The 27,448-nt window shown below is 41.2% G+C and overlaps 1 protein-coding gene across 1 annotated transcript in view; it reads right to left on the bottom strand.

The window, feature by feature from the left end:
• Window positions 1-27,448, bottom strand: part of SNX16 (sorting nexin 16) — a 60,949-nt gene that overhangs the window by 6,284 nt on the left and 27,217 nt on the right. Inside the window, 3 exon segments of the mRNA XM_042465268.1 lie at window positions 973-1,074; window positions 1,076-1,104; window positions 6,243-6,312. Of these exon segments, the coding sequence (XP_042321202.1) occupies window positions 973-1,074; window positions 1,076-1,104; window positions 6,243-6,312 (201 nt within the window).

Below are 27,448 nucleotides of genomic sequence, written 5' to 3' on the forward strand. Positions count from 1 at the left end.
CAATAAGATCAAATGACTTGGAGGCACACAAACAACCAAACATAGTAATCTTGGCAATGGGATAAAATCTAAACACAAGATTCATTTATAAGATAATTTTATACACAAATATTTTAAATAATTTTATGTATGAAACAAGTTTGTGTATACTGAACCATCAAAAAGCAAAGATATCACTGTCACAAACCACCCATGATTTTTTTCTGGTTTTTTAGAGTATTTTTGAATTTTGAATTCCAGATAAGGAGACTCAACCTGTACAGTTGTACATACACTGCTATAGTAAAAAAACATGAGACCTTAAGTCCCTTCTTCTCAATGGGTGTGCACTGCGTGCTTGTGTTGATGGTGCACGTGCACCCTTCAGAAAGCGGAATTGCCATCGAGGAAACTCCAACCACAGATGGCAAGCTCGTGCTTGGGCACGAGTGCACTGTAACAAGTTTCTTATGGACATTTAAACACACTTTACCCACTCTACATGACACACTGATTTTAATTGATTCTGGATATTTTAGTGAATATTTTGAATTGTTTTATCACCATAAAATACAAATTTAATTTTTAAAAAACCCATAATATATATACAGTATATAAAAATCTATCGCTGTATTTACCAAATACTTTATTTTGTGAGTTGCTATTTGGGAATTGTAAGCCTCTTTGCCTCTCCTGGCCTCAGCTCTCAAAAGTTAGATTCCTGGCATAAGTATACAGTACTCAGCAAAAACACAGCACAAGTACTGTAGTGGCTGCCTGCACACAATGGAACTTGCAAACCTCTTTTTCAGTTGCAGTTCCCTACATTGTATAACAGGTTATTTCAGAAATCTCTGATAAGGACTGTGAGGGAGGAGTTGCAACAGAGGAAAGCTTTCAGAAATTTTTGGTAGTACATGAGTATGTTTCTGTGGTTGGAGGTTGTTGGTTTCGAATGGCAGTCTAGTTTCAAGCATTTTTTTTTCAACCTACCCAATCGTTTTCTCCATAGCATTTATATATACTCTTTTCATTTAGTATTTTTTTAGAGCTTCCACTTCTTTCTGCTTTTCAATGAGTTCCTTTGCAGACGGTATTTGTTTCCTCCAGTGTTTCACAGAAAGCCTAGAAAAAATCAGGGTGTTTTTTAAAAAACCATTTGTTTAATTTATATCTTTACCAGCATGGGATCCAATCGTTCTGCATAAGAAATCTAAAGACTTTACACTGATTAAGTTCCTTTCCTATGTACAGTATAGTTCTCCAACTTTAAGACTTCAAACTGTAACGTTTAAATAGCACAGAACCTGGCTTTGGTTTCCTTAATGAACACACTGATGTGGTAGTAATGTGATCACACGTTCCCAAGCTGCTGGTTATTGTTGTGACAAAAAGCCTTGTAAACTTTCTGGCAAGTGAGAAAACTATAGTTTGTGCAGAAGCTGTTTCAGCTCATATTTCAGAAGACGTTAAGAATGACAAATGCTGTGACCTCAACATGAATTTAAAGTTTGAGATCTTCCCCAAGTATGATATACATATAGCATGTTATAACTTTACCATCGGACTGGAACATTAAGATAGCCATGTGAATTATTCCTACATAATTTAAGAAAGTGCATGGGAATTAATGTAAAAAACAACAACCCTCAAACCAAAAAAACTATTGCTTCTGTTGCAAAATCTTGTAGCAACAACAGAATCATGAGGGGGGGGGGAAGCTTGGCAAGATTACTTGTTTGCCCATTGGCAAAGCTGACTAGGGATTATGGGAAATATAACTGTTAAAGCAGTGAATAAACAGAATAAACAGCAAAGACATCCAGTGATTCAAAACAGTTCTATGTATATGTTCTACTGGGAAGTATCCTGACAAATTTCAATATGTTTTTTGTCCCATCGAAGAGGGTTTTGGTGCTTCTTTAGGGTGCTCCAGTGATGAATTATACTCTTACCTTTCATCACTCTACTTACAGAGGGGAAGAGTTAAAATATAGTATTTAGATTGACCCGTGGATAAGTCAACCTAGTTTTATGGGGTCAATTTTTTGACTAAAATTTCTAGACTTATACATGAGTTTATACAGGTAATTGGTTTATCATGGCTTGACATTTTGTTGGTATGAGCTTGATGAAATAGCCATTATGTATGAAAACTTAAGATACAACCATTCACACTTGAGGTGCCACAGAATCCTTTATACAGTAGTCCCTTCTCTTATGTGGGGGATCCGTTCCGGACTCCCGCGTAAGGGAAATTCCACATAAGCTCAAGCCCCATTAAGGCCAATGGGGCTTGTGCTTGCGGCAGTGTGGCAGCGTGCGTGCCATTACTTTCAGCGTGGCTTCCAGCGTATGTGTATAACGCGGGCACACTGTATCTCCAGTGGTACGTTCCTGAATTCCCGAGATTATCCATTCACCAAACTAGTATGCTGAAAAATTGCTAATTATTATTTGTAGCCTCTCCTGAGATCAACTCTGTCAATAGTCAACCTCAGGGGATTCCATGTCTTATTTGCAATGCAGAACCTTGATTGGCTGGATGCTGGCCAAGAGTCACTTCTTCTTTGAATAGAACAGTTTCATTATATCTGTGTGTTTAATTATGAAAATATAAAGAAATAAATTGGTCTTTTTCACACAAGACTTATACAATTGGGCCTTGGTATCCGCAAGACTTGCCCATCCTTGGATTTAATCATCTGCAGATGGCAAGTCTGCATTGTCCCTAATGGTGGCGCAGCCAAGTGCACACACCACCACTGGGAACAAGGGGGGCTGTCCCTAATAGTGGTGCAGCCATGTGCCATTAAAATCCCATTGTCCCTAAGGGCGGTGCGGCTGCATGTACATGCTGCCATTGGGGACAATGGAATTTGAGCATCTGTGGATGTGGGATGTGTGTGTGTCCAGAATGGCTAATTGTAGTATCTTTGAAGGATGGTATCTCCCTACATGTACCTGTGAGAATCTTCAGAACTACAGGGGAGGGCTTTCTATTGGTCTCACCACTATCACAGGCTCCCTTGAAGAGAACATAAGGAAGAGCATTCTCAGTGGCTGCTCCCAGCCTCTGGAATTCCCTTCCATGGGAGGCTAGGCTGGCTTCCTCCCTGCTCTCCTTTCTCTGGTAGACAAAGCTTTTTTTGTTCAAGCAGGCTTTTAATAAGTACTGTAATCACTTGCAAGGAGGCTTCTTACAGGGGTGTGTGCTTCTGTATACCTTTTAAATAGTTTAATGTAATAATTGTAATTGTTCTTAAAATATTATTTCTAGGTTTTAATTTATTCTTTTTGGGAGCTGCCATGGTCCCACTCTGGGGAAAAGGTGGCATATAAATAAACAAATAATATGGGGATAGAGGTAGTTTAGCTTTGGCATGCAGGGGGCCTTTTTGAACAATGTTTCTGCTGTTCTATTTTTTCCCTGGTGCTATCCTAGTTTTTTAGCCATCAAAAACAATCTGTTTGTCAGCCCAGGTCATGGCATTGTCTTTTCTTTTTTAAAAAAAACCTGGTACAAAAGATCCCTTCCAAAAGGATCTTGTTTCAGGAATCAAGTGTGTGTGTGTGTGTGTGTGTCTTCGGCATGTAGGTGTAGTTACTCAAGGTTTATCCTGGGTAAAATTCTCACTTTATTTCCAGTACAGAAGGTGGAATTCAGTCTTGCCTGATCCCCTTCCCAATTGGCAACCATTCTGTTTCTCCGTATTTCTGTCCTAACAGTAGCCTCTTATTCTGAGTACAGGTTGTCCACCAGAACAATCAAATGTTATGGTACACCCATTTCTGTAAGAGCAATCCATAGTTGTCCATGATCTATACTATGGTGGTTCTTAACCTTAGGTCCCCCATTTGTTTTGGACTTCAGCTCCCAGAAGCCCCAGTCAACTTGGCCAACAATCAAAAATTATGGGAGCATCTGGAGGACTAAACATTGGGAACCACTGATCTATTACAATAAAGCCTTTGCAATACAATATCTATACACTAAAGACCTTCTTTTGAATTTTAAGCATCATTTTGCCTGCATGGGAAATTAATGCAATAGTCTTCTGATTAGTGGTGTCCCTTTTCTTGAGGATTGCATGTATATTGAGCTTTTCCAATCTGTGGGCCATTGTTTTGTTTCCCATATTTCATACATTAGGTAAATATGCTTTCTCTCATCTCCACATCAAATGAGAGACAAACATCTATCAACAATCTAAAACAGCTTTAAATAATTTGTTTTAAATGCAGACATCCTATTCCACATCTAAGATATTTTGACATGATTTATCTTCCTCTGTGGCTAATGTATAAGAATAAATGGCCTATTCATGGGTGGTAGAATAACAAGATTGCTACTGTTTCATGTTTTCCCTCGCCCATTCAGAGGTAAGAGGTCAAATAAATACTTAGATTCTATTGTCAAGGCAAATCTCCCTTGCTTTTAAGACAGTGGCGGAAGCTTTTATATATTCACAGGTTGCAAACTTGCAGGGTTCTACATATTTTGCTGCCCATGTTTGTCAAGCAAATAAGAATCTTGCCCCTTCCCTTCATACTAATCCTATGCATATTTATTCCAAAGAAAATCCTGTCGTGTTCAGCTAGGCTCTCTAATACAACTGCTTTAGTCCCCATCTTTGCACTTTACTCCTTAATAGATAAGATATATCCTTCTGCTTCTCATTTCAATTCTTCTGGTGTTGACTGCCAAGAACTAGTCTTAACATTCCTTTCTAGCTTTGTGTGGAAGTTAACAAAGGTCATTGCAGCTGAGGTAATGAGAAAGCTAGACAGAAAGCTGAAGTTACTTTTACCAGCCTTGCCAGAAAACAATAAATCTTAGCAAGGGCATTTAGTGGAAATTTGGATTCTTGATTTCCTCAATTTTTGAGGGTGGTAGGAAGGCATCTATGCACTTCTAAAAATTACAATTTATGTGCTCTCAGCCCTAGTTCTGCCAAGAAACCTACTCTGTGACGTTAAACAAGTCACAGTCTCTCAGCCTCAAAGGATCGCAATGGCAAACCACCTCTGAACAAATCTTGCCGAGGAAACCCCATGATAGGTTTGGTTTAGGCCCACCATAACTCACATACAACTTGAAGGCACACAACATTACACATTAAAACATTAACATGCATTAAAACCTATACACAAACTCTGACATCTGAATTACACAGCATTTAGAAGCCCAACCTCTTATCAAACAACAGTCAATGTATTTCATTCCTCTCTCCTCCAACTTTTCTACATGTTAATATATCATAAATTCTGCTGCTGTGAGCTCTCTGCACTTACTGTGAAGTATTAGTGCAAACAAAACCACTTGGTGCAGGAAATAACAGAGCAATGGTGAAGAACCTACAATTTTTCTTTTAAGAGGAAGCCTACAATTAATAAAGGAGAGTTTATATTTCACAACTGATCTGTAACATTACTACAAAAAATTCTATATAATTTGGCAGTGTTACTCATTTAGCATTGTAGCACATTCAGTTAACCTCTGTACTGGTAAAGCATTCCTATTATACAAATTAAGCAATCTTTTCACTTCTGAAATTCAATTATGTGGGCTGTTTGCTATTTGCAAAATCATATACCAAAAGAAAACCACATTCTTGCAGGAAAAATGTACTCTAGATGAAATATCCCGTTTCAGCAAGATTAGATTATTCTGAGACTAAGCAGTATAATGGATCAATGAAGAAAATGCACATTATAAATGTGAGTAAATAGTTTCCACTTGATATTAGAAAGCCAGTGAAGGGAACATGAAAGAAGAGGGGCAAGAACACACACAAATATTTTAACAGACTTGTAACTGCTTGATCAAAAATTAAATAACAGTCAGAAGAATGTGATGTTTAAAGTTCTGATAAAGAGAACTTCCTCTGTCTTTTTAAATAAGAAAACATTGAGTCTTATCAAGCCTAAATCAGAGGTAGAGAAAAAGCAATGCAAATGACAGTTAATAACTGAGAAATCCTGAGGACTGTTTTTCAATATTTTTGCTATTCCTGTTCCATCCTCATCTCACTGTTGCTTCTGTTTCCTTGTATTTTGCTGCTTGTGTTAATGTACAGTACATAGATTATTTATTTAATGCCTTTTTTCTGTGTGGCAGTCATGTATATTTTATGGCTATGGTAAATAAAAAACAAACATTGCTGTCTAAACAGAATATCCTGTTAAAGACAAATTATGACAAATTCCATAAACAACAGTGCTATTCAAATATTCTTTCGTAATAATGTTATTACACTTACTCTGCTCTCTTCAAGGCTATCAAATGGTCCAGGAGGATCATCCAAGCAGAGAAACTCCCTGACTGCAAGGCTGGGAAAGAGTGGAAAAAAGATGTTAGCATCCAAAACAGAACAACCTTAAGGTACAGTGAGAAAATATACATAAAATGAAATGCTTCTTTGAAAAGAAGCTGTGTTTTTTTAAATTAAAAAACTTCCAAAATCTATTTTAATTAAGAAGCATAAATATTTTCTTTCTTTATATATAAAAAAATTATTGAATCATTTTACACGAATATCATATTACAACAACATACATAGTCACATTCTTATTTCCCCATTTCCCCTTCTTTTACAAACTATTTAATTATTTTCATTCTTATGTTTGCTTTTTCTACTTCCTTTCCCCCTAACTACTGGAAATATCAAACAGTCTTATTGTCGTAGTCTTTTCTTGTGACACTGAAAAACCAAAAGAATTGTTTTTTCCTTACCACTCACACGTCAATCTTAAATCTAACATAGTATTCTTTATATATTCATTATATACTTCAGGGGCTGGCCTGAAGAAAGAGGCTCCTCCCTCCCTAACTGTCATCTTTCGGCCTCTGAGGGAGAGAGAAGGCTGGCCCAGTTCCATCAGGGGCCGGCCTGAAGAAAGAGGCTCCTCCCTCCCTAACTGTCATCTTTCGGCCTCTGAGGGAGAGAGAAGGCTGGCCCAGTACCATCAGGGGCTGGCCTGAAGACAGAGGCTCCTCCCTCCCTAACTGTCATCGTTCGGCCTCTGAGGGAGAGAGAAGGCTGGCCCAGTTCCATCAGAGGCCCTTTGAATAGATCTTGACTCTGGGTGACCCTGTGATGGAGCACAACTAAAGTCTCCCTATTCTGATTTATGCTTATGATTTATGATTATTAACCTTTATTTCTATACTCCTGTGCTCTGTTGGGTCTGTAAATCCACATTACATGGTCCGTTAAGAGTTCCATTTCAATCTGGTATGATGTCTTCCCTCTTTCTTACTTTCCCTCTACTTCCTCAATTATTGTTCTTTTCCAATTGATGCCATGACCCTCCTCATGATGTGATCAAAGTGTATGTCCACCAATCTTCCTTCCTTGTGCCAGGTTTTGCTTCCTCTCTGGGTTGCGTCCTAATTTGTATTAGATGGTTGAGTAACAAAAAAAAAAACATACTGCATAAATCTTAACAGAGCAGGAAGCATAGGAGGTCTTGGAGGGTGGGAATTGGGGGGTTCTCCATAGATTCACCATGGGTTGAGATCAACTTGAGAACAGCTAACAACACTTTCAAGCTGTTGATGGTGGAATCTGTGGATGCAGAAGAATCTGTGGATGTGGCGGGCCCAGTGCAAGTGCATCTTGGACATGTATCTTTGCTAAGTGGATCTTTTATCTGTCAGATTAACTCTTCACATTAGTCCCAGATAAATTGCCTTAACAAACGTTATATTATTAGAAAAACAGTAGTATAAAGCCCCACTCTACTTCATACTATCTCCGTCTTATATGCCAAACAGTTAATCCTTTTCTTGCTTTTTTACTTAACGTTCCCTTTCTGTAGCATTATTCTTAAAAGACCCATATTTTTTTTTACAAGTTGATTTCTACTCCATCAGCTGTTCCTCTCCTTCCCCATTTTTTGTACTTGCTCTTATACCCTAATTGCTTTGTTCCGCACTATTCAAATGCAACATGTGGCTCTAAAGTCAGCCTTTTCAACCTAGTTGGGGCGGGCCCCCCCAGGGGGGGCGCCAGGCTCCGTAAAAGGTGGGTGCGAAAAGCTCTTTTTTTTATTGCAGAGGTTTGTACTATCACAATTAATCGGCCCATGATACTATTTACAGTTTGATGCGGGGGGCGCGAAATGTTCTTCTTCTAGTGGGGGGGCATGAAGAAAATAATTGTGACGCACTGCTCTACAGGGACTTTTCCTCGAAAGTATTGCAGGATGAAAAACCAGCTGCGCTTCCTGCAGCTGATTGCTAAAAGTCCTTCCACCTTTCATATGCAGGCTTTCTCAAACCTACCACTGTGAATCCTCTAGCCAATAGGTTTTCTTGTAATGCGTTCCTTTGCAGTTACAAACCTTCAGGAAGTCCTTCTCTATGCACGCATGGCTTTGTAGATTTCCCATTGGTTACGCACCTTCCAGACAAACTTAACCGGCTTTAGCTCACCAAACGAAATACAGTCCTTTATTGTTAAACCTGTTCTTAAACTAGTGGAGCCTACGCAGAGCCACACTGAATTCTTCCAAAAGGGGAAATCTGCTCTTCCCACCGTTCTGGTCGACGGGACTGCGAATCCGTCTCATTTTTAAACAAACAATGATCTAATGATTGCCGCATCAAGCTGTTGGCAATCGAAAAAAGCGAGTGACAACAAGACTGTGCACTGCAGGTTGTGGAGCAGTCTTTAAGATTCGGTCTGCCCAAATATTTAACCTTCAGCTCCCCGGAAACTCACCCAGTATAGCCATAGAGAGAGCTGAAATCAGCAGCATCTGAAGCACCAGAAGTTACGAATTCTGGAGCCGAACAATGAAGGAAAGGATCAGAGGTTGGTGAGGAATTCTATTAACAGAGAAATTGAAACATACTCTATTGGGTAGCACATACAGGTAGGGGCTTTGCCTGTGCCATATGCTATCCCAGCACCAGCTGTTTGATAAAAAGCAAGGACCTAGACAGCACCTGACATTTCCAAAAATGTAATTTTGCATGAATAGTGGGGCATATCCTTTCAGTAGAACAAATCACACTTATCCTCTGAGGCACAGTTCTCCAAATTTGCCCAAACATTTGATCGGAAGGAGGAGTGGTAGGAAATTCTAGGAAGACTATGGGGCGCACACACAACGCTTTGGGCAGAGTTACAATTCTTGTCCTTTGGGATTAAAATGAGGAAAACAATTTACAATTCTGTAAAGAAAATCATTTTGCATGGTTCTGCTGACAGTACACTTCTTCTTCTCCCTTATATGGGTTGGACAAATATAAACGTGGACATTCCAGGTAAATTGATCTATTGGTGTTTTGCGTTCTAGTAGAGATGTTTTGGATCATGCAACTATGTAATTATATGCTTAACAGGCATTGAGCATTCTAGTAATGCTGATACCTATTCCTTCCAAGCTGACAGACATTCATCACTTTGGAAAAGAACTCAGTGTAACCAGTAGTTGCTTTATCATCTTTGTCTCTTTCTCCTACTTGATGTTGCCCATGGTCATTTCGCCAAATATCACATAATCACGTTAGTCCAATATAACTTCTTGGCTTATCCACACAGTTATGAAACTCAAGATTAGGGATCAGATTAAACAGTGCTGATGTGCTTTACAGACTCAAACAGCATTGTTTTTCTTCCTGTGCCTGCATGGGATTAATGACGTTGCAATGAAATGTAATAGGATCCATATTACAATGTTAATATATCCGATCGTCAGCCTCATTTAAAATGAGCACATTTCTTCTTTATTCAGAATCTTATCAAAAGCTGCTTTAGCTCTGCTGTTACTACTTAGCATAATGCTTATTTAAATATTTTTTGCAAAGAACTAGTTTCAGAAATTTATACTCGGTGGCTTTTCTTTTAAATTTTAGTTATACGTATTTAATTCACAGGTATTGTTGCTTTGGTAACTAGCTTTAGAGTACTTGAATAGCTTATCTGTGACAGTTAGTCTTAAACTTTGAGATAACAAAAGTACAAAAATGAGTAGTAGTATCTCCAGGGATGCAACCACGAATTGGATTTCAGTTTCAAACATATGTGTCTTGTGGTAAATAAAAAGATTTGACTTTGATTGTGTGTTATCTTTACATAAATCATGCCTTTAGGTTTCTGAATGTGCGCAAAGAATGGGAGAGAGAAAAAACCTGCTTTTCTGTGGTGACCCACTGCAAAGGCTTTCCACCAAACAACTTTTCCCCTTTTTTTTTTGCTGCCACCAACGTGTGGTTTTTCATGATATTCCTTATATAACATTCTCTGAGACTCAAGTGTATATCATTAAATAACATGACTTATTAAAACAGAAAGTGAACATAAACATCACAGATTACTTATTAGTACCATATTATTCTATCTAAATTTAATCTCCTCACACTCATCTCCTAGCTTAACTTGATTCTAACTAATTTATGGCCCTGCCCAGATGGGCTGGAACGGATTGTTGCCCCCCCGTCCATGTGACGGGGTGCCTCAGGGCGGCACTTCCGCTTGCCCCGCCAATCTGCGGCACATGCCGAGGGTGTCAAAATGGGGACACCCTGTACACACGGATGCGCCATGTTATGCAAAGAAGCCGCCACCAGCACAACATCGGCACTTGTATACAACAAGTGCGCCAGCGCCGCACTGTGGCACATTGTTATGCTGCCATGCAGCGCAAAAAGAACCACTTTTTTCGGGTTCTTTTCGCCGGCAGGCGCCTCGCCGTTTGACAGTTAGGCTTCCCTCTGTTGGAAAAAATAGTTGCTCTCGCCCCCCCCCCCCGTCAGGCCGCCCTTTTTGAGCAGTTCTTTACCCTGCCTCTGTCTCTTACCTGACTAACTCTCTTACCTACAAAGACTTACTACTCAAGTTCTGAGGAATCCCTACTCTTGCTTCTGGGCAACTGTCTACAACGCCTTTAAACCCTCATTCAGCCAATCACCGTCAAACCCAATATTACATTTTGTCCCACTCCCTATGGCTGATCCATCAGTTAGCCTTGGTGACACAATTGTTAACTACTGGTACTGCAGCCACAAGGTTGTGAGTTGATCCTGCAGGGCTCAGGTTGACTTTTGTTAGGGTCGGTTAGAATGATTACTGCTTGTGGGGCAATCGGCTAACCCATTTTGTCACCACTTAGAGCGTGCTCAGCACTATAAAGATGTATATAAAACAATTGTAACCTCTAAGTGCTATTATAATCTACTGTATCTTTGATACCAAACCGTCTGTCCTTTACTTGCAAACATTTTCCTTAAAGTACAAAAATCACATCTTACTTCAAAACCCTGTTCCAAGTTAATATATGAAATTGCACATCACTTAAACTCTCCTTGTACATTCCACCTCCCCAACCAACGGCTTGCCATCACCAGACTTAAACATCTGCCAAATAGCCCCCTCTCATTCACCTTCAATGGTGGTGAGTGCACACCCGATGCTTGTTCATTGATCCTACTGCGATTTGGGTTCCACAGTTTTTGAACATTGGTGGGAAAAAGGGGGGGCCTACGACCGTGAAATTAGTCTAAAAAATTTAGGTGAATAAGGACCCAAAAACCCTGAGTCAGTCTATCCATGGGTCAATGTAGTACTGTACTTTACCTATACCTAAAAAAGGAACCATCCCGGTGAATGAAAACACAAGCATAATCTATCTATACCGCATTGAGCACAAGGCCCCAAGGCGGCTCACAATAACACTTTTAAAACCTATTGCATAAAAAAATTAAAACTAAAACCTATTTTCTTCTGTTCTCCAGCTACACTGAAGTACAACTGAATGTTGCAAGCTTACTTAAAGTTCTACAGTCAAGATAGTGGCAACTTTTAAAAGTTTCGAATGACGGATGGCTACTCCATATGTTCCTGTTTCCATTCCTCTAGGAAGTTTCTACTAGTTTTTACGACACATAGAACCAAAGAAGATCCTTCTCTTGGGCGCCTTCAACATTGTTCAGATTCTTCAAAGGGCAGCTAGAGGATTCTTCTACAGTCGTTTCAAAAAGATGAGTGTCCCCGATGAGATGGCATTCATCTCCTTTTAATAGCCCACCTTGTAAGGACTACTTTCTAGGTATGACACACATCATGGAATACTGACACAAGCCATCAGAAGATAGTGAGCAAAATTTAGACCACATGAGGGGCAAGATCTGCCTGACCACACCTACGATACTAGTTATGAGGTGATCGGAAGAAAGGGCAAAATTCACTTAAGATGTTTGTTTGTTTTCTTTACTGTTAAACACTCGGGTCATGTTATTTGTCACATCCTTACATTACAAATCCACTTCACAATCAATACTTTCAAGCCGTATGGACTTTTGTAGTGTCTCTTGGTTGTTCCTGACTAACAAAGCTTGGCTCATTCAGAAGCTTTACAGTAATTACTTAAAATTATAAACATTCCTCCTCCACAAGTTTTAACCACTGAATCCATTTCTACACATGGGTACTTTACACCTAGGCTTAGAGAAAGTAGTACTAATTACTTTTTGACTGTCTGATTCCCTCCCAGCTGAAATATCTTGAAAATTGTTTTTCAGACGGTGTCTTGGTCTGAACTTCTACTACTTTGGAGGGGAGAGAGGGTTCTGAATCCCATATTCCCATCACTGGCGTAAGCTCCTTGGAGCCCGGTTAGGGGTTATTTGGGTTTTTACTGTGTACGGCCAGCGTTGCTAGTTACGGTTTTTTTTTTCTCTTCCTCAGGTCCAGTGTGGGACATATCAGGCAATTTTTTAAATAATCTAATGTTTCTTATAGAATGAAGGGAAGAGAGCTTCTTGCCTTGCTTCCTACCAGGGGAGCAACACTTTGAAGTTAGCGAATGGGCTGGTCCTGGTACAGCTCACAGCTGCCTGCTTATGTATGACAGGAGATTTCATGTGAACCCGCATTAGCCTATGACAGACAGAACTAGGAAGACATCTGGAAATTTTCAGAAATATTTTAGAAACATCCAGAAGAGTGGAATTCACCTTTTTCAAAATAATCATTAGTTTAGTTATATTACAGTCTTTCAGTGGATTTACTTTTATTTTTACAGTTGAATACACAGCTAAATTTTAATTGGTAACCAGTTTACTGGGAGTAAACAACATTCACTTTGGTGGGGATCGGAACTATATTTTGAAATTGCTATATTTGTCATAGTTTCTAACGTAAGTTGACTTCTATGAAATCCTTTTTTAGGAGGAGCAAAAAATTTAAAAAAAAAATGTTCGTTAAAACATGGACAAGCTCTGATAGTTTTTTTCTAAAAGGTTTATGTAAGTAATGCCACTGTTAATTTGAGTAGTTTATCGGTTAACTTCATTACCAGAAGCTGCTTTAAATAAGCTTTGTTTACAGGTTTATTATAAAATCCTGTTAAAGAAAATCAGAAAGCCAATTGGGTAGTCTTCAGAAGGTATACAGATTCTCCAGGCTAATGACAAGGGTATATAATGATAGTTCATGATCTCTCCCTAATGTTCTCGTTTTTTGTTTTGTTTGTTGTTTGTCTTGTTTGTTGCCTTGGTTCAAACAAGTTTCGCAGAGAGAAACTGCAAAGTTATGTTTAAAAACACTGTTACTGAATGTAATACCTTCTTATCTTCGGAAATATTCCTTGTCTTAATTGACATACAGGAGTTTAGATCTAATATATGGGCCCACGTGTTATATGCCTTCTTCTTCTGCTTTCATTCATTTCTGAGGACAGTGATGATAATCTGATCAGAACCTGCAGTTAAGCTGTTGAGAGCTATCTTGTAACAAGCAGTCAATTCCTAAATAGAGTCATGGAATCTGGGAAAATTTTTGGGAAAGGGGCTGAACCACTTTTAGACGATTGTCTCAGACAGTGGGTATCCTTTCCCCATCTTTGTCTTGTCTTTACTGCGCTTGATCTGTTTATTCTCCCGTCAGTGAAGTGGAATTGTCCCATCCTTGCTCTTCATTTTTGCATTACGGACAAAACCGTAAATGCCGTTCACTTCACTGACAAGTTACTGACAGAATAGCAGTCAAGAGTGAAGAAAGTCTTTTGCGCGATTGCTGTCATGGACAGGTAAGGACAGGCTCATGCCTTCCCCCATCTGATAATTACTTTACTATCAAGAAAACTTTTCTAAGTTCCAATCAAAATTACTCTCCTGTAAACTTCATATTTAATAGACCTGTTCCTACTTCTGCGTCAGCAGAGAACAGGCCTGCACCCACTTTTCTGTGAAGCCCATTGAGCTATTTAAATATTATTAATTATTATAATTTATTTATTATTTATTTTAGCCTGCTTCTCCCTATGGATCGAGGCCAATTCCACTAAGAGTAAAAATACATAATACAACTTAAATCTAAAATAACATTCACCAACCCTCTACAGCCTAAAGATCAAACACTCAATTACAGTTTCAAGTAAAATGATTATTACAGTCGGCCCTCTTATAGGCGGGCTTGCCTTCCACAGCTTTGAGCTTAGTGATGGAAGGCAAGCCCCAGCAGAAATAATGGGGTGCATACTCGTGCCACGCACCCATGCGCTGCCAACGAGTACGCGTCTCATTATTTTCTATTGGACTTGAGCATATGCTTTTTCCCCTATGCGGGGGGGGGGGTCCTGAAGGGGATCCCCCGCCGTATGGGGCGGGCAGACTGCAAAACCGTTAATTTAAACGGGGGCCGTTGGAAGACGGCAGCTAGGGCGGAGGGGATAATAATAATATAATAAAAAATTTCTATATGCGCCCTTACTACGCTCAGCGGCGTGGCTCACACAGGTTAAACTACAAACAGATTAACACATAACAATACACCAATTAAAAAGAAAAACACAATAAATCAACCCAACAGCAAAACAGCCCCCCTAGCCCAACCTCTTTGCCACGCGAATGAGGAGGGAAGGCCCACAGGATATTTATTCGGGAATGCCCTGTTGGAATAGGAGGTTTTAAGATCCTTCCTTAAATTGGGCCAGGGTTCGTAGACGATCCGGAGCTCTGTGGGATCGGCATTCCAACGGGCTGGGGGAAAGGGAGCTATATGGAAAACGTCTTCCGAGTAGGGAGACTAACTAGCCCCAGGCACCTTCAGCGCTGCTGCCCAGACGGTTCGAGGGTGCGAGGCGGAATGTAGGGGAGAGGGGAGCGGCGGTCCTTTAGGTATACTGGGCCCACGCCATTTTAGGGCTTATAGGTTAATACCAACACCTTATATTGAGCTCGGAAGCGAATGGGCAGCCAATGGAGATTCTTTTAAAACCGTGTATATGGCTGGTTCTGAAGCGCCAGTAACAGCCGGCTGCCATGTTCTGCACCATTTGCGTTTCTGAGTTTGGTTATAAGGGTTGCCCATGAGAGTACATTGCATAAGTCCAGTTCTCGAAGTTACAAGAGCATGTACAACAGTTCTAGGTCCCTCTGGGCAGATGGGGCGCAGCTGGCGACTCAGCCGAGGCCTGATAACAGGTGCTCTGACCGTCGCATTCACCTGAGCAGTCAGGTGAAGGACGCTCAAGACGCACCCCAGACTGCGCCGGCAGTCCTTCACAGGGCGCGTGGGGAACCCGTTCAGGACCAGTGGACCACCGCCATTCCTTGGACCAGGGGAACCTATCACTAGTACCTCCGTTTTCTCTGGATCATTGAGTCGGTTTTTCCCTCATCCAAGCCATTACGATCTAGACAGGCCACGAGAGGAGAGATGCCATCCCCAGTCACTGCATCAGTCGGGAGACATCGAGGAAAATTATTTGGGTGTCATCAGCGTAACTGAAACACCGCCGCCCCATGTCTCCAGATGATCTCTCCCAGCGGTTTCATGTAAATTGTTCCATAGCATGGGATAAGAAAGGCTCACTGAGGTACCCCAGTTTTAGGGGCCTCTCATCCGAGCACCGTCTCAGCTGCACATCCTGGGACCTCCCGGAGATGGTAGGAGCGGAACAATGGCAGGCAGCAGCTGCCCCCGATTCCCACCTCGCCAGGCGTCCCAGAAGGGATACCATGTCCTATGGTTATCGACAGCCGCTGTGAGATGTCCAAGACGCAACAGCAGGGACTGCTCCCGTTGCTTGCTCAGACGGAGATCTCGACCAAGTCGGAACCTGGCCGTCTCAACCCGTAACACTCCGGAGGCAGCCGTTTGAAATGGGTCCAGATTAATCCGTTTTTCATCCAAGACCGCCCTGAAGCTGGATCGCAACTCCTTTCTAATGGAGGTCGTCTGGGAAGTCTGCTGGAAGAGATCAATTTGACTTGCCTTCTTAAAGGTGTGAAGGGTGGTAATCTGTGGATCTCCTCCGGCCGGTATTCCACACTTCAGAGCCAGCCATTGAAAAGGGTTCTCTGGGAAACTGCATCTAACCGGTCTTCTTCAGCTGCAGTAGATTCTTCCCAGAGACCTGAGTGTGCTATGGGGATTATAGGGACAACGAACCACAATCCTGTCACTCTCAGTCTTCTCTTCACCTAGCGACCGTGCCCGATCCTTCAACTTTCCTTAAATGTTTTGTTCTCCACACCTTTTATCCACAATCAGTGGAAGCTCAAGTCCATTGTTATACAATGTGTGTATAAAAAAAAAAATAAAACAAAAACAAAAAAAACAAATAAAAAAAAAAAAAAAAAAAAAAATTTGTATTCTCTTAATGTACCATGCCAATCAAGGTTGCATTTGGATTTTTAAGTTTGGATGGTTTGACTCTCTGGATGCACATCAATGGATATGGAAGACTGACTGTAAGATTTACTTTGTCAGGGTTGGTTCTGACAAACTCTACTTGTCCTCGATCATTCATTGGTGTCAAGGATACTTGCATACAGACTCCGTATAAGATCATTCTGATATTTTCCTGGCATTTAGGTTAGGCTGATTGTTTCCGTTGAAACATTAGAGCGCAATACTAAACAGCATCCAGAAAGAATTGCTCTGATGCAAGCCATATTCATCTTTGTAATTTTCAATATCTGATTGCGATACTATCCAGGATTTACTATCTGCAAGCTCGTCCCTGATGGCTGTTTTCGCCATCACCCAAGCATAATTCTGTTTCAGCGAAAAGTCTACTTTGCAAGTTGAACACTAATAATAATAATAATAATAATAATACTAATACCAGCAACAACAACAACAACAATAATAATAATAATCTGCCCTCCTTTCTCTGAATAATGACTCAGGTGCTAACAAGTTATTGTAAAAAATACATGATTAAACTAGACAACCCTTCAATACAGTATTAATTATACAAAATTAAAAACAGTAATGCATTTAACAACATTGATATTTATTAAACGTCACGAACAACCTTTTAAAAACAGCACGCATACGCATTTAAAGCTGTTCCCCAGTCCGTCCAAAAGCTGATGGCATGAAACTGTCTATCTTGCGGACTGACGAAGAGCAAGGACAAGCCATTTGTGCCCTCCCTAGAGAGGAGTCCAAAGTCTAAGAGGCGCCGTGAGAAGGCCTGTCCCTTGTTTCCACCCAAACACGCCTGGGAAGGTGTACAACAGAGAGAGGACTTCCCAGACACCATCGGAACTCTAATGGGCCTAAACAATGGAAATTTACAGTCTTTCACGATAGCCTGTCCAAAGCTGTTACCGGACTTTCTCGCCAGCACTTTGATTGTGCTCAGCCAGCGAGTTGTTGCAAACAAATGAGTGAGTTCCTTACCTAAGCCCAGCCCAGTTACACAATCTAGCTGCCCGTTTGGGGGCGCTGAAGTTTAAAAGCAAATTTCAAAGGTGGCCTCACATAAATCCCATTATAGAATCCAGTTCATAATGAACCAAGGTATCGGTTGCTTTGGCCATTATCCCACATCTTCCAGAATAGATGCATTATAAAAACTCATAATTAGATGCCCAACCCTAATATGTCTCTCGATGTTTATCACACTATGTCTCAAGAGGATATTCCGTTTGACTCCTCTAGCTGCCTCCTGTTGGCATGCTTGGATGGCAGTTTTAAGAGCTGAACTTCTCGCCTGGAGAATTCTAAAATACCCCTCCTTTAAAAACTACCAATCCCAGCATCAACAGGAGGCAGCTAGCTGCGTCACAACTGGACTAGTTACCTCTTTAAGCGCATTAGTGTGATAAACATTCTAGGTGTACAGTAGGATGTGTAGAGGAAAGGCAGTCATAGGCGAATCAGAAAGGTTACTACTGAAAACCAACACCATCTATATCCCTTACTGAAAAGGACTGCAGTTAAAAAACTTAGTGGACATGGATTATGGAAGTATAGATCAGTGAAGAAAATTCTACCATTGTTTCATGTGTGTACAGACTCATAGGTATAGTATACATCTGTATCACAATTACATAAAACATATTCCCGCCCAATTATTTTGAAAATAGTGAGCTGAGGGTGGTTAACAGATGTGCACCAAGTATTGTATTATTCATTTACCAATAAAACAGAGAAAATACTTGTAGCTTGAACATACAAATTACATAGGTACCCTGATTTATCTGCTTCAGACCAGGCGTCCACCTGCAAGCTTTGGTCAATATATTGGCAGGAGCCCCTACAGAAGTGTGTAGTTCAAAAACCGAATGTGGATGGAGTGCCAAAAAAACAAAATTCTCTATTGAAACTGACTACTCTGAGGAAAATAGAAACTTGGCAGCAAAAATTTAGGGACGGGAAGCTTGTCTCAAGATCATTAAAACACCATTAGCATAATGACCAGTGTTCTAGCTGATCTAGCATATATCCATGTAACAAATCTATCACCATATGCTAGGGGATTTTTAAACTCTTTAGTTTTATTCAGATTCTCGATTACAGTTCAAATTCTCGGTCCTTCCCATTTCTCTGTGTGTTTTGAGACTTGCCCTCTTTGCTGCAAAATCTATTTATTGTCTATCTGTAAACAAAAAAAAATCACCATGTATACATTTTCACTCATATGCAATATTTTCTAACTATTTTGCATTCACTCAAGCATGTTTGTGCCTATTTTTGCATTTTTAATTTTCAACATTTTTGACATTATTTGCATAGTTTATGTAAATTATTCCCTCAGGCACATGAAAACCTCACAAATGTACAGATTTCCAAGGCAAGGCACGATCATGATTTATTGGCAATCTGGGAGGTATAGAAGGTATTTCCACTTTTTTTTAAAAAAAACGTTAAAAGCAGTTAGTTTCTTTCTTCATTGTCATTATAAGCCATGTTGCATCCATAGGGTTTAACGAAAATATGACCTGCAAAAAACACTTCGTCCTGTACATCCAAAGAGATATCTCCCTCAGTCACCTTACGTGTTTGGGGCAACCTGCTGAATGTGTTTAGAGTCTCGTCGTTTCATTTAGGCGGAAGGAAAGCTCTATCTGGGCATTCCGAACAATGTTTTCCCAAAAAGGAAAAAAGAGTTTTAATCTAGAAAGTGGGCTAAGACATTGGTGGGAGAACATTCAAGCATGTGGAAGGAAACAGAGACCAAGTGCCACCTGGGTGAATATTTCATTGTATGATGCACTCCACACTGGACTCTCCCTTGCCGTGGCATACCGCTTTTCCAAGATGCCAACGTATTTTCTTCCTTACTACTCACAGCCTGTTTTTTACTTTTAGCTGAAAGAGATGTTTTCCTGGTTTCGATTGGCTCTTCCACCAAGGCTGGTTCAAGTATAAATACAATACTGACTTTTTGGAAGATAGGCCGTTGGGGGACTACAAGCATTCCTACACAAATTTAGTAGCTCCCAAGACATTGCTAATTGTATGTGATTCTCCTCTGTATATGATCAGGCTTAATATTTTAACACATAAATACTTCTATTTCGATACTGCAGCAGAACTGTTGAATTGCTTTTCTTTGTGTATGAAGGTTTTTTAGAGTGTCGGAAGTCTAAATGTAAGAAAATACAACGGGCAAATTTGTGCAACAAACTTGAAATTGTGAATTCGTTTGAGACAACTCTCGAAAGTTATTTTAAATACGGTAGTCACTCCAGCAATTTTGTGGCTCGAGAAAGGAAAGGGATGCAGGAGAGGCAGGGCTTTATCTGTGTGCCAACTGGAATATACAAACTATAGATGGTGTTCAATTTTGGAAGTGAGTACTTGTTCTATTATAGCCTTAAATTTGGTCACTGAAAGTATCTGTGTCTATGAGTATTTGAGTCCCTGGCCTTCATGGGATTTGTGTCTATGCCCCAAAATGATCTGGCCCCAATAAAGGCTTTGGCTGTACTTTAGGGCATAGGGGCATGGCGTTTACATGAGCACACCCCAAAGTGGCTAAAAGGCCGCTCCAAGGCCACTGTAAGGAGGTAAATAAAGAGTGAAATAATCCGCTCCTGGCCCCATAAGTCCAAGGAACAAACCTATACAGAAACTCTTCAGACTCTGACTAATTCAGCAAACTATTTGAGTAGATGTTATTTGCTGTCTTGGTGTATTGATTTTTAAAACGGGATATGAAATATTGGACCTCATGGGTAACCCAACAAATAATAATCTTGACTTCTACGACAATGACACTTATCACAAAAGATAACGCATATTAATGATCAGTAACAGTGTTTCCAAACTCTGTTCCAAGGAAAACTTCAGGCTTCTTATACCACATCACAAGAAAGAAATTCTTGTTTGAAAGCGTTGTGAGTTTTAGACACTCTTTCACTCCATTCTGATATCTTTATTATTTACTCTTCTCTTTCTTTTTCCTTCCCCACCCTCCCATTGCTTATAAGCCTTTCCTATTCTCATCCTCCTCTGCCCACTACCAATCAGTCAAGCCGAAACCCCCCCCCTCAAGTTGTGAAGAATTATGACATCCTGCACAAAGAATCAGTTAGTGGAATTGCTACAGACTTTTCTATGGAGAAGGCTCTCTAGGGAATAGGCTTGCCTGCGAGGGGAGATTATTATCTGGTTTTGAGAGAGCTTAGGAGATCTGCCCACTTCGTGACAAAAATTGGACTTCAGCAAAGGTCTGTTTCAGTTCATTTAGAATAATAGGTTGGGAAAGAAACCATCAAGAGCCATTCCAGTCCAACCCCCCTGCCATGCAGAGCTCTCAGTTCAAGCACCTCTGATAGATGGCCCATCCAGCCTCTGTTTAAAACATCCAAAGAGGAGCCTCCCACTCTCCAAGGAAGTGCGTTCCCCTCTCTCTCACTGTCAGGAAGTCCTCTAATGTGAGTGGGAACTCTCTTTTCTCTAGCTTGCATCCTTGTCTGGGTTCCTAGTATCCTGGATCAGAAGAGCTTGCTCCATCTTCAATATGGCATCCTTCAAATTATTTCCACCTGCATCCTGTCCACTCTTCACATTCTCTTTTCAGGCAAAAATACCAGCTCCCAAATCTCTCCTGTAGGCCATGGTTCTGGACCCTTCACATTTTGGTTGCTCTCCTTCGGAGTGTTCAGCTTCTCAACATCCATTTGAATTGTGGTGCCCAGGAACTGGACCCGTATTCCAGGTGCAGGCCTGATAAAGCAGAAGAATTACAAGGCACTATGTACTTCCCTTGATCTTAAAATCACCATACACTACAGTTATCAGTTTTAAAAGACAAAACTAATCCCTTGGGTCACTTCTATGCGCATGCCAATTTTTATGATGCGTAGCAGACACACCAGTAAATAAATGTTCTTCTTGATAGTTTATTCTTACATATATGCAAAACTGTAATGTGTACTGGATAATCAGATTGTAAACCATTTCTTGATGCTGTGAGGACAGGACCTAATGCCAAGGATAAGGTATTGCAGACATTGTTTCCTATAATATGTAGTCGACCCACCCCCTTACACAGGGGGGGATCATCAGGAATACCATCCCCATTTAAAGGAATTGAGCTTATGTCAACTCCCATTAAGGGACAATGGTAGTGCGCGCCCGTGGAATGCCATGGGTGAGTGCATAAATGGGAGCACGCCCCATTTTTCTATCGGGGCTACCTTCCATGAGCTCAAGTCTTGAATCATAAGGCACGCCCACGGAAAGGAAAGGGCTGCTGATGGCATGCATTTTCTTAAATTAAGTAGCAATACAATTTCCTAGTAAAACCAGTGGTCCCCATACTTTTCTACTGCTACCACCCTTTCCTCTGACTGACAAGTTTTACTGCAAATTGGAGGAAAACAACCATCCTTTCCCCTCCACTACACCCCGGATCCTTTAACACCCACCAAGGGAAGGACAGGGTATGCCCGCTTTGGGAATCACTGCAGAAGAATAAGTCTCCAAATGCTCATGCTACCAATCTTTCTCTCAGTCTCAAAGATGCTCACAAGCCCCTGCACGTAGGCTTAAGGAGTGACTATCAATGTCATCATTTGAGATAAGCATGCATTATAATTGTTGAAGTTGTATGTTGTGTGCCTCAAGTTATTTCTGGACTTATGACCCAAACTACCAGGTGTTTTTTGGCATTATTGTTCAGAGGAGGGTTTTGCCCTTTGCTTCCTCTGAGGCTCAAGGGAGTGAGTGTGACATGCCTACAGTCATCCGGAGTGGGTTTCCCTGTCTGAGCAGAAATTTTACCATGGTGTCCAGAGTCCAACCGTCCCATGCTCAAACCACTACATCACACTGGCTGTCATTATAATGTACATAAGGTTTTTGTTCAAAGTCGCATCCGCAGTTGAATGAAATTATTTCCATTGCAAAGGGCTAGTAAAAAGATAAATCATGTATGCGTTGGCACAAAAATTGTTTACTAAACGGACTACACTTGTTATCTCACAATAAGACTGCTCCACTATTTCTATGCATATACACTTTGTGGAGGCTTGAGAAAGTTTGTCCAAACCGTAACGCAGATTAGGCTTATTATTATTTTTCTCGACCGTTGGGCCAGAATTACTTGTAGCTCCACCCTCTCCGAGGAAAATCCCCAAAATGGTTTTCATTGCCCACGTTCTTGACTTTGCATATGGAGAAAGAGGGCTCCCCATGACCGTTCAGCTGCCATTCTTTTCTGTCCAAGAGACATAATTTTACGTTGTAATCAGTATTGCTCATCTTCGTACAACAAACTTTCTGTTGCAATCAGTTTATTTCTCTTCTTAGTGCTTAGATCTCTAGAGCCAAACTTTCATAAACTTTCAGTTCTTCAAAAACCCCCGCAGACTTATCTTCTCCCTAAACCTCTTACTCATTTTCAGCATAGAATAGAAATTCCATTATTACTTATATTGCTCCACTGGAAGTTCTGATGCACGGGCTGTGCACGACTGGTGACACAAGACATGTAGCACTGTGGTACACCATCCATATTGTCGGAACATAGTATGCAAGCTTATGAATCCATTCAAGAGTCTTTCTAGCCCGCATTCTGTTCACCAGTGGGGCAGTGAGCTGTTTTCTGAGAACCTCAAGAGGCCATTAGGGCAGCCATCCCTTCTCCTGTTTGCATTTCTGACCCTGATTTTAACGGTACCCAGATGGCGAGTGATTTTAAAATAGATTCCATTAACGATCCATTCTCTGCATATCTATGATTTTACTGTTTTGGCCAAAAAAAGATTCCATTGCAAATTTTATATTTGTAGCTCCTTACTGTGGTTAATGTAGTCATCAGTGTATGCTGGTCTACATTTTAATCACTCTCTTTTAGTAAAGACGACATTCTAGCTTAGGTAAATAGGAATTATGTGGGTTGTGTTTAGTTGAACTGCCAAAAACCTGGATAGCAGACAAGATTATCTGACTTTTCTTTCAACGATCAATTGAAAAATATTTTAAAATAAGAGCTGAATTGTAATATCTGTGCTCTGCGTCACCAGATCTGCATGTAATAGCTTTACAACATTAGTCATCTTAAGAACAAATTTATAGTTAGGTACTATCAAAAATGTCCCAATCATTCAGGAAAGCATTGCAGAGCAAGTGAAATCATGGGTGAAAGGAACAAGGTAGGGCCGGTATGCTTTGTGTAATAAGCTGTTCTGCGTTGGTCCTTTGCAATCTCATCCAACATCTTTCAAAAACAGTACGTTCACACATGAAACAAGAAGGCTACAGTATATAACATGTTTGGAAAGGGTCAGCTCTTATAACTGTCCAAATGAAGCAAAGCGGCATTGTTTATCTTTTTCTCGATAGTTCATTCAGCTTGAATTACACTGTGCTCCCGGTTACGAAAATTAATTCGTTCTTTCCGCGGCCGTTTTCGTAACCCGAAAAAGCTCTAAGCCGAAATTGACCATCAGGCGCTAATGGGAAAAGCCGCGTTTCGTGCGAAAAAAGCGCCGAAAAGCACCAAAAAAATTTTTCGTAACCCGAACTTACATTCGTAACCCGGACAACTTATTCCTAATGGGATTTTTCGTATCCGACAATTTCGTAACCTGGGTCTTCGTTTATCCCGAAGGAACCATGTCAATGTTTGACTAGAAATATAATGTATTTCCCATCCATGCAGACTGACAGACCTGGGATATCTATACCCTCTGTGATGACAGGGGTGCCCACCTACACTTGCAGAAATTTAATGAAGTTTTGACATCCCATCTAACTCCCTTTGGTTCAGCGCTATGAATCCCTGGGATTTGTAGAGATATTTGGGAGATATTTCAGCCTTCTCTTTCCGTAGAATTCTTGTTTTGTCACAACAAACTCCAACGCCCTGGATGGACCCATGATAGTTAAAGTGGTATCCAAACTGCATTAATACTGTATTTGTGATAGCAGCCAGAATAACATGCTGACTGTAAGATGGAGTATTTCTGCTGTGGCATATGGGAAAGTGCAGAAGTGTCTCTTTATGCAAATACTTTGCAATGTCAATTTTCCCCACATTGACTTCATTTCAGCACTGCCTACTAGTTTACATATTGTCTGGATTTACTTTAGCACTGCACCCAAAAGACTACCACTTCAACCCAATTGAGACCTGGCACTTGTTTTTGTTACTCAAAAGAATGTTTTTAAAAACGAGCCAGATTTTTTTTTTTTTTTGGGGCATTTTTTGTTAATAGGAGTTGCTTCCATGCTTTCCTCTTATTAATTATTTTTTTAAAAATCCAAAAAATAAACTCTTGTTCACGCCAAAATGTTAAATTCTTGAAGTGTACAAATAGTTTCCACACCGTTAGTTACTAGCCCCAGTATCTAGTGTGTACCAATTTAAACACATCCACAGAAAAGGGCATGGACAGGACTTTGGATTAAGTTATAAACAACCCCATTGTAACGTGTCTGTCTTTACGCATGCTTTTCTTAACTGTAGGTGTGTTAGAAAGTGCTATACAGGTTTATGATTGTATTTTGTTATAACACCCATCATTTGCGAAAATTAATATTAATAATGCAGGCTTACAAGCCAGTAGTCCACACTGAGCAGATCAGTCAGAAATTTACTACTAGAGCATTACATAATTTCCTTAATTTAATTGAACTAGTCTAGTTGGGACTACAGTTTGATTTAGACCATAGATGAGAGTAACTTGGCTTTTGTATTGTGTTTGACTTAGATCCAGTATTCCTCAGCTGTGAAAGCTAGATCTGTGGGCAAAACTGCGTCAAACACAACAAATCCGGAGAGCTCTAGATCTTCTAAAAACCAAATTTAGACTTTTGCTAGGTGTGGATGGAATCTCCATCTGTTCATGCTAAAGGCAATGTGCTTTTTTTACCTATTTTATAAAAGTCGTTTTCATTGGAGTCTGTGGAATTGTTGTTGTTGGGAACTATAAGCTAAGTTATAGGATTTAGTTAGTGGTTCTGTGGTTCTACTGGAAAACAACTTTTGGCACTCTCACGACGGCCAAAGTGCGCCCCGTCAATGCTAGGGGCTTGGTCGAGGGCTTGGCCTCACCCCTCGCATGTGACTGCCTCAAAATGACAAGCCCCCTGTAACCCGGGCTGCCGCCATTTTGACATCATGACGGCGCTTAGGTCTAGTGTCCGGCCGTACTTGTGACGCAAAGAAGAACCTGCTTTTTAAGGTTCTTTTTGCTGCACGACGGGAGTCACGCAAGTTGTTTCCTCTCGGCTCCCTTGCGCAGCAAACAAGACGCGGAATAGGCACTCTTTTTTGGCACTCTGTATCCGCCTTGTCACCTTTTTGTTTTGTTTTTCTTTGGATTTGTTTTATACTGAGTTTTAAAAAGCCATTAAACACTTCAGTTTAGTATTTGACTTTTCCATCTCTGCCTCCACAAACAATTTTATGCTTCTATAAGCATATTATCGAAAGAAAGAGTGGGAAATGTATAGAAAAATTTCATCATGAGGGGGAACCCTCCTAGATGAACTCTTATTAAGTTTCCTTTTATTACTAAATTCTAAGCCTATTATTTGGTGCAGCTAATTTTGATTTAGTATTTATCAGAAGTCTATTTGATTGATTGATTGAAATTTTATTATATACCGCCGTCCTATGATCACAGCGGTTTACAAAACAAAATTGGAACATACAAATACAGTTGCAGATTACGATCTCCTCCTGGAGAACCCGCCGCTCCTGCGGCAAGGACGCGTCTCTCTGGGCCGTTCCTGCCAGGTTGAAAAGCGGGGCGGGCGGTCAGTTAGGGTAGGGAGGCGCCTCTGTCTTCAGGCAGCCCTGATGGCACTGGGCCAGCCTTCTCTCTCCCTCAGAGGCCGAAAGATGCCAGTTAGGGAGGTAGGGCGCCTAGCCTCTTTCTTCAGGCCAGCCCCTGATGGCTGGCCAGCCTTCTTCTCTCCCTCGAGGCCGAAAGATACAGTTAGGGAGGGAGGAGGAGGAGCTCTTTTTCGGCCAGCCCCGGATGCATGGGCAGCCTTCTCTCTCCCTCAGAGGCCGAAAGATGACAGTTAGGGAGGGAGGAGCCTTCTTCTTCAGGCCAGCCCCTGGATGGCACTGGCCAGCCTTCTCTCTCCCTTCCGAGGCCGAAAGATGACAGTTAGGGAGGGAGGAGCCTCTTTCTCAGGCCAGCCATGATGGACTGGGCCAGCCTTCTCTCTCCCTTTAAGAGGCGAAAGAGATGACAGTTTAGGAGGCGAGGAGCTCTTTTTCAGGCCAGCCCCTGATGGCACTGGGCAGCCTTTCTCTCTCCCTCAGAGCGCGAACGATGACAGTTAGGGAGGGAGGGGCCTCTTTCTCAGGCAGCCCTTATGGCACTGGGCCAGCTTCTCTCTCCCTCCAGGCCGAACGATGAAAGTAGGGAGGGGGAGCCTCTTTCTTCAATGTGCCAGCCCTGATGGCAGTGCGCCAGCCTCTTCTCTCCTCAGAGGCCCCGAAACGTTGACAGTTAGGGAGGGAGGAGCCTCTTCTTCAGGCCAGGCCCTGATGGCACTGGGCCAGCCTTCTATCTCCCTAGAGCCCGACGATGACAGTTAGGCGAGGGAGGAGCTCTTCTTTCGGCCAGCGCCCCTGATGGCACTGGGCCAGCCTTCTCTCTCACTCAGAGGGAAGAAGATGTGCAGTTTAGTGAGGGTAGGAGCCTCTTTCTTAGGCCCAGCCCCTGATGGCACTGGGGCCGCCTTCTCTTCCCTCAGAGGCCGAACGAGACAGTTTAGGGCGGGAGGAGCCTCTTTCTTCAGGC

The sequence above is a fragment of the Sceloporus undulatus genome, chromosome 4 (genome assembly GCF_019175285.1).
Source record: "Sceloporus undulatus isolate JIND9_A2432 ecotype Alabama chromosome 4, SceUnd_v1.1, whole genome shotgun sequence".
Classification (NCBI taxonomy): Eukaryota; Metazoa; Chordata; class Lepidosauria; order Squamata; family Phrynosomatidae; genus Sceloporus; species Sceloporus undulatus.